Source organism: Tiliqua scincoides, chromosome 8, assembly GCF_035046505.1.
Source record: "Tiliqua scincoides isolate rTilSci1 chromosome 8, rTilSci1.hap2, whole genome shotgun sequence".
Taxonomy (NCBI): domain Eukaryota; kingdom Metazoa; phylum Chordata; class Lepidosauria; order Squamata; family Scincidae; genus Tiliqua; species Tiliqua scincoides.
In genome coordinates, this window is record NC_089828.1 from 17,101,047 (window position 1) to 17,116,263 (window position 15,217).

The 15,217-nt window shown below is 43.4% G+C and overlaps 1 protein-coding gene across 2 annotated transcripts in view; it reads left to right on the forward strand.

Moving 5' to 3' along the window:
• The window catches only part of BBS4 (Bardet-Biedl syndrome 4), a 51,513-nt gene that overhangs the window by 3,325 nt on the left and 32,971 nt on the right, over positions 1–15,217 (forward strand). Inside the window, exon 2 of one of the 2 annotated variants that reach the window (XM_066635482.1) lies at positions 11,634–11,685. In XM_066635482.1, the coding sequence (XP_066491579.1) occupies positions 11,634–11,685 (52 nt within the window). Of the gene's footprint in view, positions 1–11,633; positions 11,686–14,587; positions 14,659–15,217 lie in introns of those variants that run through there. The other variant, XM_066635483.1, reaches the window with a different exon arrangement.

A 15,217-nucleotide genomic window follows, 5' to 3' on the forward strand; every position in this document is an offset into this window, starting at 1 on the left:
GAGAATACCATATCAGTGGTGGACCTGTTGGCTCGGAATCCGCACTGCAATTCTGGATAGACGCTCTCTTCAAGTACCTGGAGCCTCTTTAGTGCAACTCGGGCAAACAGCTTTCCTACAACGCTAAGGAGAGAGATGCCGTGGTAGTTGTTGCAGTCACCCCTGTCGCCTTTGTTCTTGTACAACGTGATGATGTTTGCATTCCTCATGTCTTGAGGTACTCCACCTTCTCTCCAGCAGAGACAAAGGATTTCATGCAGCTCAGTGACGATGATCTCTTTGCAGCACTTTAGGACTTCAGCAGGGATGCTGTCTTTTCCAGGTGCCTTGCCAAAGGCAAGGGAGTCCAGGGCCATGTGAAGTTCTTGGTTCACATGGTTGGTTCACTGTCAAGCTCCTCCAGCACAGGCAGGCACTCAATGTTGTTCTGCGCTTCTTCGGTGACTACATTTTCTGTGGAATATAGCTCAGAGTAGTGCTGCACCCAGTGTTCCATCTGCTGCGCCCGATCCTGGATGACCTCGCCTGTGGCAGACTTCAGAGGGGCAATTTTCTTCTGTGTTGAACCTAGGGCCTGCTTGATACCATCATACATCCCCTTGATGTTGCCCATGTCAGCTGCTATCTGTATCTGGGAACAGAGCTGGAGCCAGTAATCGTTAGCGCATCTCCTGGCAGCCTGCTGGACTTTGCTGCGAGCAGCTCGGAGGACCTGTAGGTTGCGCTCACTGGGACAGGCCTTGTATGCTGCTTGAGCTCTCCTCTTTTCCTCAATGACTGGTGTCAACTCCTCAGAGTGGGCTTCAAACCAGTCTGCCGCCTTGTTGGTCTTCTTGCCGAATATGGACAAGGCGGTGTTGTAAACGGCATTCTTGAAATGTTCCCATCTGTTGGATGCATTTGCGTCGTCAGGTCCTGGAAGAGATTCCTCAAGCACTCATGCAAATTCCTCCACTTTTCTCTGATCCTGGGTCTTGCTGGTATCAGTGCAAGGTCTTCCTTTTTCATGTGATACAGTCGCTTTGTTTGCAGTTTCACTCTGCTGCACACCAGGGAGTGGTCAGTGTTGCAGGCAGCACTCTGATGACTGCATGTGATCTTGATGCTGGGAAGGCTGGAGCGTCTGGTGAGAATCAGGTCGAGCTGGTGCCAGTGCTTTGATCTTGGGTGTCTCCAAGAGACTCTATGTTGGGGCTTCGTGTTGAAGAACATGTTGATGACACAGAGACCATGATGACAGCAAAACTCTAGCAGGCATTGGCCATTTTCGTTCATCTTCCCAGTGCCGAACTGACCTAAGCAAGTGGGCCACGAACTGTTATCAGCACCAACTCTAGCATTGAAATCGCCGAGGATGAACACTGGCTCTTTGGCCTCTGCTGGAGACAGAGTTGGTGCATAAGCACTGATGAGAGTGACAGGTCCTGCTGATGACTGGAGCTGCAGAGACAAAATACCTTCTATACCAGGGCTGCCCAAACCCCAAACTGCCTGGGGGACTCCCAACCCGGCCTGTGGGGAGTCTGCAGTCTTCAATTAGCCTCTGGCCCTCTCCATACTTGCTGCAGCCCATGCTGGCCCAACACAACCGATCTCAGTGTGAGGGTGACTGTTTGACCTCTTGTGTGAGCTGCGGGAGGAAGGCTCCCTCCATTGCTTGCTGTTTCAGATGTGTGATGCAGCAGTGGCAGTGAAGGAAAGGCTGACCTTGCTTTGTGTAAGGCCTTTTATAGGCCTTGAGCTATTGCAAGACCTTCATTCATTCATATAAGTTCCATCTCTAATATATTCATTTATGTAAATTTATTCAAGTTTGAAATGTAAATTATTTTTCCCCCAGCCCCCAAACGAGTGACGGAAAGATGATGCGACTCTCCTGCCAAAAAGTTTGGACACCTCTGTTCAATACAATGGTTAAAGGTCGAGATCCCTCTTTGGATCTGGTCACCCTATGGTGCTTACATAGAGTCAAACTATGGGCCAAGTCCTTGCCCCAAAGACACTCTCAGATCTAAAAGAGACACAAAAAAGAGAGTTATAGCCTGGTCACTGGGTGCCTGCTCTCCAACTGAAGCAACTTTTTAAAAGTCTGAGAATCAGTAGTACTTGGGTTCTGAGGCAATTGTTTCATAGCAGTAATGGCTGAAGCACCCAAGAAACGCTATTAATTAAAATGCAACAATGACAAGTCCCTTAATCCAGTGTTTCCCAACTGGTGGTACTTGAGGTGATGTCCGATGGTATGTGTGGGATCCCCAGACCCCCACTACTTAGCAGCAAGACCAGCAATGCAACACAACAAGCAGCAGTAGGAGGCTTGACTTGGCAGGCAGAGCTCCAGCGTGCTTTTTGTGTGCTTGTAAAAGCCCTCCCTTCCAGCCTGAACTATTTACCAGTGTTTGTCATGTTGTGTCTGGTGTCTGAATCTGAAACTAGCTGGCAATGACATTATCACCAGTTACTTTGGCTGGTACTTCCAATAGGTGGACCATGCAAAGTCCTATGGTGGGGGATAAATGTTGAGAAACGCTGCAGTAATCAATTCTGGAATATGGTTGCACCTTTAAGATAGGATTGTAGTGGTGGACTAGATCAACCGTATTAGTCTGGTAGAGCAGAACAAACAAGACTAGCTAATTTATGGTAGCGTAAGCTTTGTCAGTTCAATTGATTAGATTTTTTTAATTCCATGTTTCCTCAGAGTGACATACATTGTCTCCCCTCCCATATTGTCACAACAATTCTATGAGGTAGATTAATGATTAGGTTAAGGCAGGGGTGTCCAAACTTTTTGGAAGGAGGGCCACATCATGTCTCTGACACTGTGTTGGGGGCTGGAAAAAAGAATTAATTTACATTTCAAATTTGAATAAATTTACATAAATGACTGTGTTAGAGATGAAATTTATAGGAATGAATGAAGATCTCAAGATAGCTCAAGACCTATAAAAGACCTTGCGCGAAGCAAGACTGGTCTTTCCTTTGCAGCCACTGCTGCTTCACAGACATGAAACAGTAAGCAGCAGAGGGCGCCCTTGGCCCACAGCTTGTGCAAGAGGTCCAACAGTTGACCCTTGCACTGAGAGTAGTTGCGTTGGGCCAGCGCGGACTCCAGCAAATCTCCAGAGGGCCAGAGGCTTATTGGAGCCTGGGGGCTTCCCTTGGGCCAGATTGGGTGTTCCTGAGGGCTGCAAATGGCCCCCAGGCTGGGGTTTGGGGACCCCTAGCTAAGGTAATTTAATAAGATTTGTGCCTGAGCTGGGATTTAAACAAGTGCTCTAGGTATTATGCCACACTGATTATCAACATTTATAAAAATAATTTTAGCATACTCAGAGTGACCCAAGATCATTCAGTCTTGTAGATGAACTGGAATTTGAAGATAGGTCTCCAATTGTAGTCTGTTGCTCCTTTATGAAAAAGGATATGACCAATCAAAAAGTAGCTTGGAGGTAAAGCAGAGCACTCCTGACTCTGATATTTAATTTTCTGTGTATAGGGAATTCTTTGTAAAGAGGAGCACTCGGTCATATAAGGCTCCAACCTGCAGGCCAGACTGATGCAACCGGATACAAGTTTATTATTTCAGAATTCCTCAGTTTTTAGTTTGTTCTTGCTTAAATAAGGCACTGAAAATAGATTCTGAGGCCAAGTCCTAGCTAAAATTAAATTGCCTATCACAGGGAAATATTTAAATTTATTTTAAAATATTTTAAATTATACTCTGCCTTTCAATCAAATTGGGGTCTGAGATGGCTTACAGTAACAGTACAATACAACCCAAGAGTCCTTTGACCAATTGCGGAAGCTAGAGAGCATGCTTTTACTTACTACTCCAGTCCCCAGACAGCTGGAAGATAGCTTGTTGTCTTGTGTGTCTTTGTGTGCCTCCCTGAGGCATCTGGTGGGCCACTGAGATCCAGGAAGCTGGACTAGATGGACCTTTGGCCTGATCCAGCAGGGCTCTTATGTTATTGGAGCAGTGTTGTTTCAGGCAGGGAGGGGTAGATAAGTTCCTTGCAGTTGCTTCCTTCCCTGGCTGATGGAGGCAAGCAGGCTGATCTTAAGAACATAAGAACAGCCCCACTGGATCAGGCCATAGGCCCATCTAGTCCAGCTTCCTGTATCTCACAGCGGCCCACCAAATGCCCCAGGGAGCACACCAGATAACAAGAGACCTCATCCTGGTGCCCTCCCTTGCATCTGGCATTCTGACATAACCCATTTCTAAAATCAGGAGGTTGTGCATACACATCATGGCTTGTACCCCATAATGGATTTTTCCTCCAGAAACTTGTCCAATCCCCTTTTAAAGGCATCTAGGCTAGACGGCAGCACCACATCCTGTGGCAAGGAGTTCCACAGACCGACCACATGCTGAGTAAAGAAATATTTTCTTTTGTCTGTCCTAACCCGCCCAACACTCAATTTTAGTGGATGTCCCCTGGTTCTGGTGTTATGTGAGAGTGTAAAGAGCATCTCCCTATCCACTCTGTCCATCCCCTGCATAATTTTGTATGTCTCAATCATGTCCCCCCTCAGGCGTCTCTTTTCTAGGCTGAAGAGGCCCAAACGCCGTAGCCTTTCCTCATATGGAAGGTGCCCCAGCCCCGTAATCATCTTAGTCGCTCTCTTTTGCACCTTTTCCATTTCCACTATGTCTTTTTTGAGATGCGGCGACCAGAACTGGACACAATACTCCAGGTGTGGCCTTACCATAGATTTGTACAACGGCATTATAATACTAGTCGTTTTGTTCTCAAGACCCTTCCTAATGATCCCAAGCATAGAATTGGCCTTCTTCACTGCCGCCGCACATTGGGTCGACACTTTCATTGACCTGTCCACCACCACCCCAAGATCTCTCTCCTAATCTGTCACAGACAGCTCAGAACCCATCAGCCTATATCTAAAGTTTTGATTTTTTGCCCCAATGTGCATGACTTTACACTTACTGACATTGAAGCGCATCTGCCATTTTGCTGCCCATTCTGCCAGTCTGGAGAGATCTTTCTGGAGCTCCTCACAATCACTTCTGGTCTTTACCACTCGGAAAAGTTTGGTGTCGTCTGCAAACTTAGCCACTTCACTGCTCAACCCTGTCTCCAGGTCATTTATGAAGAGGTTGAAAAGCACTGGTCCCAGGACAGATCCTTGGGGCACACCGCTTTTCACCTCTCTCCATTGTGAAAATTGCCCATTGACACCCACTCTCTGCTTCCTGGCCTCCAACCAGTTCTCAATCCATGAGAGGACCTGTCCTCTAATTCCCTGACTGTGGAGTTTTTTCAGTAGCCTTTGGTGAGGGACCGTGTCAAACGCCTTCTGAAAGTCCAGATATATAATGTCCACGGGTTCTCCCGCATCCACATGCCTGTTGACCTTTTCAAAGAATTCTATAAGGTTTGTGAGGCAAGACTTACCCTTACAGAAGCCATGCTGACTCTCCCTCAGCAAGGCCTGTTCGTCTATGTGTTTTGAGATCCTATCTTTAATGAGGCATTCCACCATCTTACCCGGTATGGATGTTAGGCTGACCGGCCTATAGTTTCCCAGGTCCCCCCTCTTTCCCTTTTTAAAAATAGGCGTGACATTTGCTATCCGCCAATCTTCTGGCACCATGGCCGTTTTGAGGGACAAGTTGCATACCTTAGTCAAGAGATCTGCAACTTCATTCTTCAATTCCTTAATAACTCTTGGCTGGATGCCATCAGGGCCCGGTGACTTATTGATCTTTAATTTATCAATGAGGTCTGAAACATCTTCTCTTTTAACCTCTATCTGACTTAACTCTTCGGTCAGGAGGGGCCGTTCAGGCAGCGGTATCTGCCCGAGGTCTTCTGCCGTGAAGACAGATGCAAAGAACTCATTTAATTTCTCTGCCATCTCTAAGTCTCCTTTTATCTCCCCTTTCCCTCCCTCACCATCCAGAGGGCCAACCGCTCTCTGGCGGGTTTCCTGCTTCTAACATATTTGAAGAAGCTTTTATTATTCCCCTTAATGTTGCTGGCCATGCGTTCCTCATAGTCTCGCTTGGCCTCCCGTATCACCTTCTTACATTTCTTTTGCCACAGTTTATGTTCCTTTTTATTCTCCTCATTAGGGCAAGACTTCCATTACGGAAGGAAGCTTCCTTGCCCTTCACAGCCTCTCTAACTTGGCTGGCTAGCCATGCGGGCACCCTCCTGGATTTAGTGGAACCCTTCTTTCTTTGCGGTATACACCTCTGCTGGGCCTCTATTACTGTTGTTTTAAGCAGCCTCCATGCACTCTGGAGAGATTGGACTCTTTTTACCCTCCCTTTCAACCTCCTTCTAACCAGCCTCCTCATTTGAGGGAAGTCCGCCCGTCGGAAGTCAAGGGTTTTTGTTAGAGATTTGCCTGGTATTCTTCCCCCAACGTGCAGGTCAAAACGGATCGCAGCAGGATCACTGTTCCCCAATGGCTCAGTAACGTTTACATCTCTAACCAGGTCCTGCATACCGCACAATATTAAATCCAGAGTCACCTGTCCTCTGGTGGGCTCCGTGACTAGCTGCTCTAAGCCACAGTCATTTAGCACGTCAAGAAATCCGGTTTCCTTATCGTGACCAGAACACAAATTGACCCAGTCAATATGAGGATAATTGAAGGATAATATAAGGATAATTGAAGGATAATTGAAGGATAATTGAATTGAGGATAATCTTCCTCTTGTCCTGATGATTGCTGTAGAAGGTGCAGTTTCCCATTATATATGATTATTTCAGTCTCACATATGTAAAATGTAGGGACTAAGGTGTGATGGGGATAGTGAAATGGAGGTGGTAGACAGGAAGAATGTGTGCTTCTGTTACATGGACTTAGGCTTAATTACAGTGGCTGGAATTCTATACTTGATTTCCTAGGAGTAAGTCCCACTGAACACAATGGAACTTACTTCTAGGCATCCATAGGATTGTGCGGTTTAGTGTATAGGGCTGGGTTGAAGGCAGGTTTATAGGAGGATTTGAAGGAAGTAGGTGTCATCAAGCCAGTGTTCTTGGAGGCAGATTTAGGAATAATGGCAGTGAGGGAGAGAGGGCAGAGACATGTTCTCAGATGTGTGTGGATAAGAATTCTGATATTTCCCCAAAGTGTTTTGCTTCTGCTAATCTAAAGCAGGTAAATCACAACTACATGCTATGGCCTGGCTAGGGATCAGGCAGCGGGTGGAGAGGTAAGTGTAGAATTTTTATATTTACCTACTCTGCTGCTCCCTGGTCCCCATTGGGACTACTTGGATCTACACCAGCCCTTTTGCTGGCGTAGATCCAAGTAGTAGATTTGGGGGAGGAGCATGCTGGGCCTAGGCTGGGGCCATAGGGTATTGGTGCTGCTGTTACAGCCAAGATCTGCTCCTGGCCCATGCTCAGCATGCCCCTGGCCCAGTCCCCTCCCCAGTCCTCTCACAAACTGCCCCCTCTGCCATCTTACTTGCACTTACAGAGCATCCAGGTGGTTCTAGTGTGTGTATGCAGGGCTTCAGGCTGTTTGCATTGGCAGCTCCGAAGCATGCCATGGTGACATGGTTTTTGCACCTCTGCAATGGGGTCTGTGGCAGCAGGTCATAAGATCTGCTGCTGTAGGCCCATGATAGAATTGGACTATTGGTATTGAAAATTTAGAAAATCACTGGAAGCAGATTTCTGAAATTTTAAAAGTTCTGTCTACCTTGTTATGGAAGCCTGTTGGAATATCAGATTAAAAAAAAATCCACTACAGTACTTCTCTTTGGTAGACATGACTCATTGATGCTAAACTTTTTAACAGCCACAGCAAAGGAATTCAGCTGGAGTCTGGTTTTTTTAATGGGCGTATTCTGGGATCTTTAATTGCTCTTGTAATAATGGTTTCAGCCCAGCAGAAACACATTTGGCAAAAGGATTACAAGCTTCGTGCTGATAGGTAGTTGAATTCTGTTTGACTATATTTGATGAAACAATGGGAAAGTCATGACATCTTGATTTTGGTATGATTGTACATTAGATATTTCATCAAAATGTCATCTTGATCTGACACAGTTCAAGGTCTGTGGTCCAGCATATGTTTGTTTATACATATTCCTGGGGGCTATCTGCATAGGTCTGCCTCAGAAACCAGTAACTGGCAGAACACCTGGGGTGGGATGAGGACTACAGTATTACCATTTTGTTCCATTCTCTCTCCCACTTGTCAAGGGGATGAAAAAATAGCAGTCAGTGACTGCTCTTATTTCCACAACCCAATGGAGAAGAAATTACATTCCATGTAACTGTCATCTGCTGCCCAATTTTTCCTGATGGCCATTTTCTTGGGGGCTATTGTATTGGGCCTCCTGCACCTTTAAGAACTACTGTACCTGCAATCTGAAACCTGGTTTTGTTTTTAATTGTATGTAAATTGCTTTGAGAGGCTTTTCTCTAAAGTCAGTATTAAGAGAGGTAAAGACTGGAGACATTTTTAAATAAAACTTTTTTTTTTTTTTTGGCTATCTGTGTCTTTGTTTTACATTATTCACTGCTACCAGTTGCAGACAGCCGTGTTTAAAAGCAGTGAGTCTAAAAGGCTGGACACTTTAATGTAAAAAGTTTCTTTCTGAACTGAAGTGAGTAGACCATAGTTTAACTTGGTATTTTGCCTAAGCTCCTGCTTTCAGAGCTCTGCTCTGTCTGATCACATTTGCCTGAGTGTTTGCAACTTTTCAGCAATTCAACTGGTCCAATGTCATTAATTTTTTTTAATGCTTCTGTTCCCAAAGTCATGAAGTATTGAGCTATATTCTAAGGACGCAATCCTAACCCCTTATGTCAGTGCTTTCCATAAGGGCAATGCAGCTCTGAGGTATGGGAACAAGCATTCCCTTACTTTGAGGAGGCCTCCATAAGTGACACCCAACTGCAGGATGCAGCACATGTCCCCTTGGCATCTCTATGCCAGTGCTGGAAAGCACTGACATAACGGGTTAGGATTGCACCCTATTATGTGTTGGGGTACAACAAAAAGCTCTCTTCCCTAGAAAGAAACTTTCCTGTACTACTATGACATCCAAAGTAGTCCAGCTTTGTTTCTGGCTGATGTCAGTTTCATCCAATTACATGTTCATCTCCAAGGTCACCTTACCTTACCCTAAAAGTAAAGGAGGAGAGATCTTCTCTGACTAGGCCAAAAATTAAATTGCCATTGTTGACAGTATCACTGAATTGAAAATCTTTTCCAATCTTTCAACCATTCTCCAAATAATTTGATAAAGCTTGCTAATGTTTGTTACAAACTGCCAGGCAATGTTTAAGGATCTTTATTGCCAGATTGGAATATCTGTTTATTGCCACAGATGGTGGTTGTGTTTCAGAGGGCCTTCAGAGACCTTTTATTCCATGACAGGCCTACAGTTTCCTTGAAGGAAGATGTCTGCATCAAATGGAACAACTGGGCAACGCTTTAGTTTCTGGAGTGTCACATTTTCCCATGATTCATACCATAATATATATTCCCCCCCCCCCCCCGAGAATGTGTTTTTTCCACCTCCTGGGTAGCAGTCATGAATGTTTTGAAATGTATGCACATTACTTATATGCTGATATAACAGGTACCAATTGATTGATACTTTGTGCTGAGGTATCCCCCTCCCTCCAAATGCCATGTTTCAACCAACTATTCAACCTACAGTGCCCTGCACAAGAGCTGAACTGTCTGGTTGGTAAAGTTTAAAGCAGCCCCTTGGCACACTCTCTTTCCCAAGTCTTCAGGTTTTATTGGCAAGCAAAGCCAGGCAGCAGCATTTGTCAAAAAGGAGGGGAGGTCACCTAGTAGTGCTGTTGAAATGCATGTGTGTATTCAAACACATGTATGTGAACTACAGTCCACAACAGAAAAGTCAAAATATTTCCAGTTGTTCATTTACAGGTGATTCTCTGGTCAGAATTTTAGCAACTGGACAGCAGGTGTCAACTGTTACATTCTAAAAGTCCTAGATATTGTCAGTGTCAATAACCTCAGTAACAGCAGGCTGTAAGTAATTGGAATTAATCTAATTCTGTTGCTAACAATAGATGTAATATAGTCAGCTGGGTTGAAGTGGCATTCAGTCTCCTTGGCTGTCAGTAGAGCATAACCCGTATCTGATCAGTTGTTGACGATGCAGTCACTTTGTTGAACTGCAAAAAAGGTGCAGAAAAGAGCAACCAGAATAATCTGAATAATAAGAATAACCAGAATAATAATGGCACACATTCCCTGAGTTAAGGCTAAAGTGTCTGGGGCTTTTTAGTGTAGGAAAAGGAGGTAACTAGGTTTCTAAAATTATGCATAGTGTGGGGAAAGTTTACTAAAGAAGCACTTTCTTCCTTTTTTCATAATTTGTGTGTCTGTGTCACAGTGTTGATTGGCAATAGATTCAGGATGTACAACATGCAATGCTGTTTGATCCAAACACTATTAATGTATCGGGCTCAGTGTCACAAGATATGAGGACCATGCAGTGAGTTGATTTTTGAAAGAAGATTGGACTAATTTCGGGAGAATAGGTTCATGATAGCTAAATGGAAACTCCATGGCCAGATGCAGTATGCCAGGGGTGGGCAAACGTTTTTCCCTTATGGTTCAGTTTCTCCCAGATAATAATAAAGTTTTCCACTGCAAGGCTTAGAATTAGTAAGTGTTCTTTGTGGTTATCTGTGCCAGAAGCTGTCAAGACACACTCTTCACATCCCATGCCAAATGATACTGTACGAGGCAGCCTTTTGGGGCTATTCCTTCATGGTTTTCATAGCCATTGTTGCACATCTAATATTGCAAAGGCAATACTCTGAAATAAGGATGGTCAGCCCTGACAGAAATCCTTTCAAAATGTGAGTTCACTGAAAAGCTGCATGAATTAAATGCCTTTCTCATCAGACACAATGATTTGGAGACTCTGCTTTTAAGAAACCAAACAGTAAACTTAAGGAGAGAGACCCCCCCCCCTTCTGTGAGCTATAAGAGATCCTCCCATTGCTTGGGTTAACATCTCTCAAGCATTAGAGAGCTACTGCAGTCGATATAATGGTTATTCTAATACGGTTTTAGTCAACCTGACAGGAGTTTGACAGCAAGCCCAACATTCTCCTTTCCAAGGAGAATTTTCTGTGTCTGAAAATGTAATAAACGTGGATGTGCTGATTAAATCTATAGACGAATATAGTTCTCAATAAAGTGGTAAACGTGTGTCTGAAATATACCATTTCCTGCTGCAGTGAGGCCTCACATTTTTGATTGTTCCTCTACACACACACACATACTCCTCCTCAACATGCTTGTATACCCCTGCATATAGACAACTAGCATGCTGAGAAGGTGTCTAGGCTAGTCATCTCTCGTAGTTTTCTGTTTGCAGAGATTTCTTTTTTAACTGAATTAGCATTCTGTCATGCAAATGTCCCCTGTACGGTACAGGCTGGGTATATGTTTTCCCTTTTAGTGAAAATAGGCCTTAGATAACATGGTTCATGTTTTAAGGGACAATTGTATTTTTGGACTAAACTTCAGAACAAAATTATTAGTACCTGGCTGAGTGCATTTCATTTCAAACGCTCCGTAATGGTAGGGTGACTCCTTTAATTCTAACATACTTTAAATGCTACTTAATTTTGTTTCAGGTTGCGTTTTTCCCAGTGACCACAGAACCTCCAAAAGTTCGCTCAAGAAAAGGTTTGTATTGGCACATAAATGTAGTATTACTTTATAGGCAAAGCACTATATAAAAAGATAGATCTGTCTTTAAGCTGTTTCTGCCCAATGTTGCATATGTGCAACAGGGATCAAACATGTACACCCATTTGGGCTGGGCAGAAATGTTAATGTAGCTGCTGAATAGCTTTTGAAGCAACTTAATCTAACAGGTCCCTTCCCGTTTCCATTTCTCCATGCCTATGAGTTGGGAAAAGGACATGCCATACTGCCTATCTGTGCTCCCACTGAGATAGGTTTGCAGAGGCCTGTAGCCTGTTTCACATCTTTTTGTTTTTCTATATCACATGAATAAAGGTGAACAGCATCTGGTACTTTGGAAGTATAGCACCTCACTTGTAAACTGTTCACTCACTTTCGGAAATGGGCCAAGAGCAATTGAGTTAAGCCTTCTTACTGGAATTTCCTCTGTGAGTAATGCACAGGCAGTTCAGAGTTGAAAATAAACTTCCTCACTTTTAAATAATTTAAACCAGATGGAATGGGATGTCTAATCCTGCCTTTGCAACTCTGTGCAGCCTTACCGGAGTAGTGAAAAAATTACGTATCCAGTACACTTTGAAAATCTTGCAAAAAAAAAAAAAAGTCATGAAAGTTACTAGCCTGTCTGCTCACACATGATTGTGGTAGGCATTGGTGGCCAAAAATTCGAAAGGAACAAACTTATATAAAGCTTTGGTGCTTAATTGCATGGAAGCAATTTTTAAATGCCATGAAAGCTGGACAGCAGCAGTATTTTCATCTCCTGTTGGGTGTGTCTCGTATAAGATTGCCTCAGGATTGAGAGCTGCTTCTTATGGTACAATTCCAGGAGAGAAGTTGACACCTAAGAACAGCATATGTATGAAAATATTTAATATCTGGATGAAGAAATGCATGCAACTGATTCAGAGATAGATTTGAGTACCAGAAACATAGGAAGCTGCCCTGCACTGCATCAGACCATTGGTTTGTTTAGCTTTATATTGTCTGTCTTGGCTAGCATTTGCTCTGTGGGGTTTCAGACAGAGGTCATTTTCCACCCTACCAGGAGGTGTCTTGGGTTGAACTTGGGACCTTCTACATTCAAAGCATATGCTATGTCATTGACCTATATCCTGTCTCCACTCTATTGCCATTTGCTAAGGCTTGCTGTTTTGTGGTTCTTAACATGCAAATTGCATACTGTTATAAATTTGCAAATTTAATACTGTAAATTGCAAATTGCATACTGTATTTAGTATAGTAATATACTGAATACAGTGTTTCTCAAACTGTGGGTTGGGACTCACTGTAGGTCACGAGCCAATTTCAGGTGGGTCTCCATTCATTTAAATTTTTTATTTTTAATATATTAGACTTGATGCTACCATGGTATGTGACTGCATTTGGGGAAATGTTACAAACCTGTACTTCTAACAAGTTACTATGTATCATCTTTTAACAATGATAGTAAGCGGGACTTACTCGGGGGTAAGTGTGGGTAGGATTGCAGCCTAGGTTTGTCACAAATGGTCCTGCTTGATGATGTCACTTCTGGTAATGACATCATTTCTGGTGGGTCCTGATTGATTCTCATTCTAAAAAGTGGGTCCTGGTGCTAACTGTGTAAGAACCACTGCTGTATTCGATTATGTATGCACCACTGTCATTTATTGCTTTTTTTGAAACACATTTGGCCCTGTTGAAGTTGTAGTCTTTGAGCCCTTTATCATTTTATATCGTCTAATTTTTTCATGGTTTATTTTTCTTGTTGTTTCCAAATACTGCTAAATTGCACAGGATGTGGTGACGACATCTGGCCTGGATGCCTTTAAAAGGGGATTGGACAAGTTTCTGGAGGAAAAATCTATTACGGGTTACAAGCCATGATGTGTATATGCGACCTCCTGACTTTAGAAATGGGCTATGTCAGAATGCCAGTGCAAGGGAGGGCACCAGGATGCAGGTCTCTTGTTATCTGGTGTGCTCCCTGGGGCATTTGGTGGGCCGCTGTGAGATACAGGAAGCTGGACTAGATGGGCCTATGGCCTGATACAGTGGGGTTGTTCTTATGTTCTTATGAACCTTTGAACTCTTACATGTACAAATCACTTGGGGAAGAGGGAAGGGAAAGTTGTAAGATACCTCTTACCTCCTGTAGCAAGAAGTTGTACGTTGTATCAAGCCTTGTCCTACATAAGCAGGAGAGTGAGATGGTATAATAAATTGTGCCACTTCAGGGTAAAGGTGATAGATTCTAATTTTTTGAGTCTTCACATCTTTTTTAAAAGCCCCTTTCCAGAAAGCATGATGCCTCACCTGCATGCTAATGAGGTACAGTCTGTTCTACAACTTCTTTCTTCTGTAATTTTCAGTGTAATCCGATACACGTCTGCTCAGAAATAAGATCCATTATAGTAAGTGGCGCTTACTTTCAAGTAAGTGTGGATCAGATTGCAACCTAGGTCTCAGATGTTTTTGGCCTTCCAAGAAGTTAGCAAGCAATCTGTGGTAAATGGGTACAGCAGTTCAAAATGAATTTTACATTCCTTTCTGAAAAGGTCATCGGCTCCAATAGTAAAAGAGGAGGGGTGAACAATAGCCGGGGGTGGGGGGAGTAACATAAGAAGTACAAAGGGTATCTCCCCTTTAGAAACCTTTTTATACTGAGGAGAATGATGAGCTAATTTTACAGACAATCTTGAACCTGGAAATCCCTTCTGAGTTCAACACACTACTAGGAAGTAAACCTTTCAGAGCATTGCTGAATGCCAGCCATTATTCAAGAACTGATGTATTAACAATTGAAGTTTTCCTGTGCTGTTTTCTTTATCCTCCAGGGAAGAATTTCTCTGGAGCCCAGTTTCCTTTGTTGCTGCATCAAAATCTATAAGACACCCTGTTGTCTCCCAGCCACTCACCCACCCAAACAGCATCACAGTAAAAGGAGCACTGCGCCTTGAATGGCATGAGGTTAATATCCTTCTGCTATGATAAGATTTTAATCTTGCTGCTCCATTTTAAATGAATTGGATTTTTTCTCAAAGGCTTTCCTGGGTTTGAATTAAAAATGACTAGCTCCAGTCTGTACAATATCCTCTCCCCAAGCATTCCAATCAAATTATTTTATAGTTCTGAAAGTACTGTACTGGTTAAGGCATTTTTTTTTTCTTGGTTCATACTATTGATCTTATGGAACGTGTCTCCAGTTTATTTCCTTTTTGTCTGGAAAGTGTGATTTGCAATAGCAATTTGGTCTTTTGTTAGTTGAGCCATGGTTGATGGGTTCATGGAAAAGAATACCTGCCTGAGTCATTCTGGTGTTCAAGCCAGGCTTTTAGCCAGATACATCACAGACTTTTTTTTACTGCCAGGTAGGAGAACTCTAAATTGAATTCATAATTTGGATCCTCTTTTGTTGAAATGCCCACAGAATAGTGGAAGATGTTAAACTTTCTATGCTGTATTTGAGCTGGAAATAGATTGAATTTCTTGCTGGATAAACACAAAAGAGAGGTACTATTCATGTGGA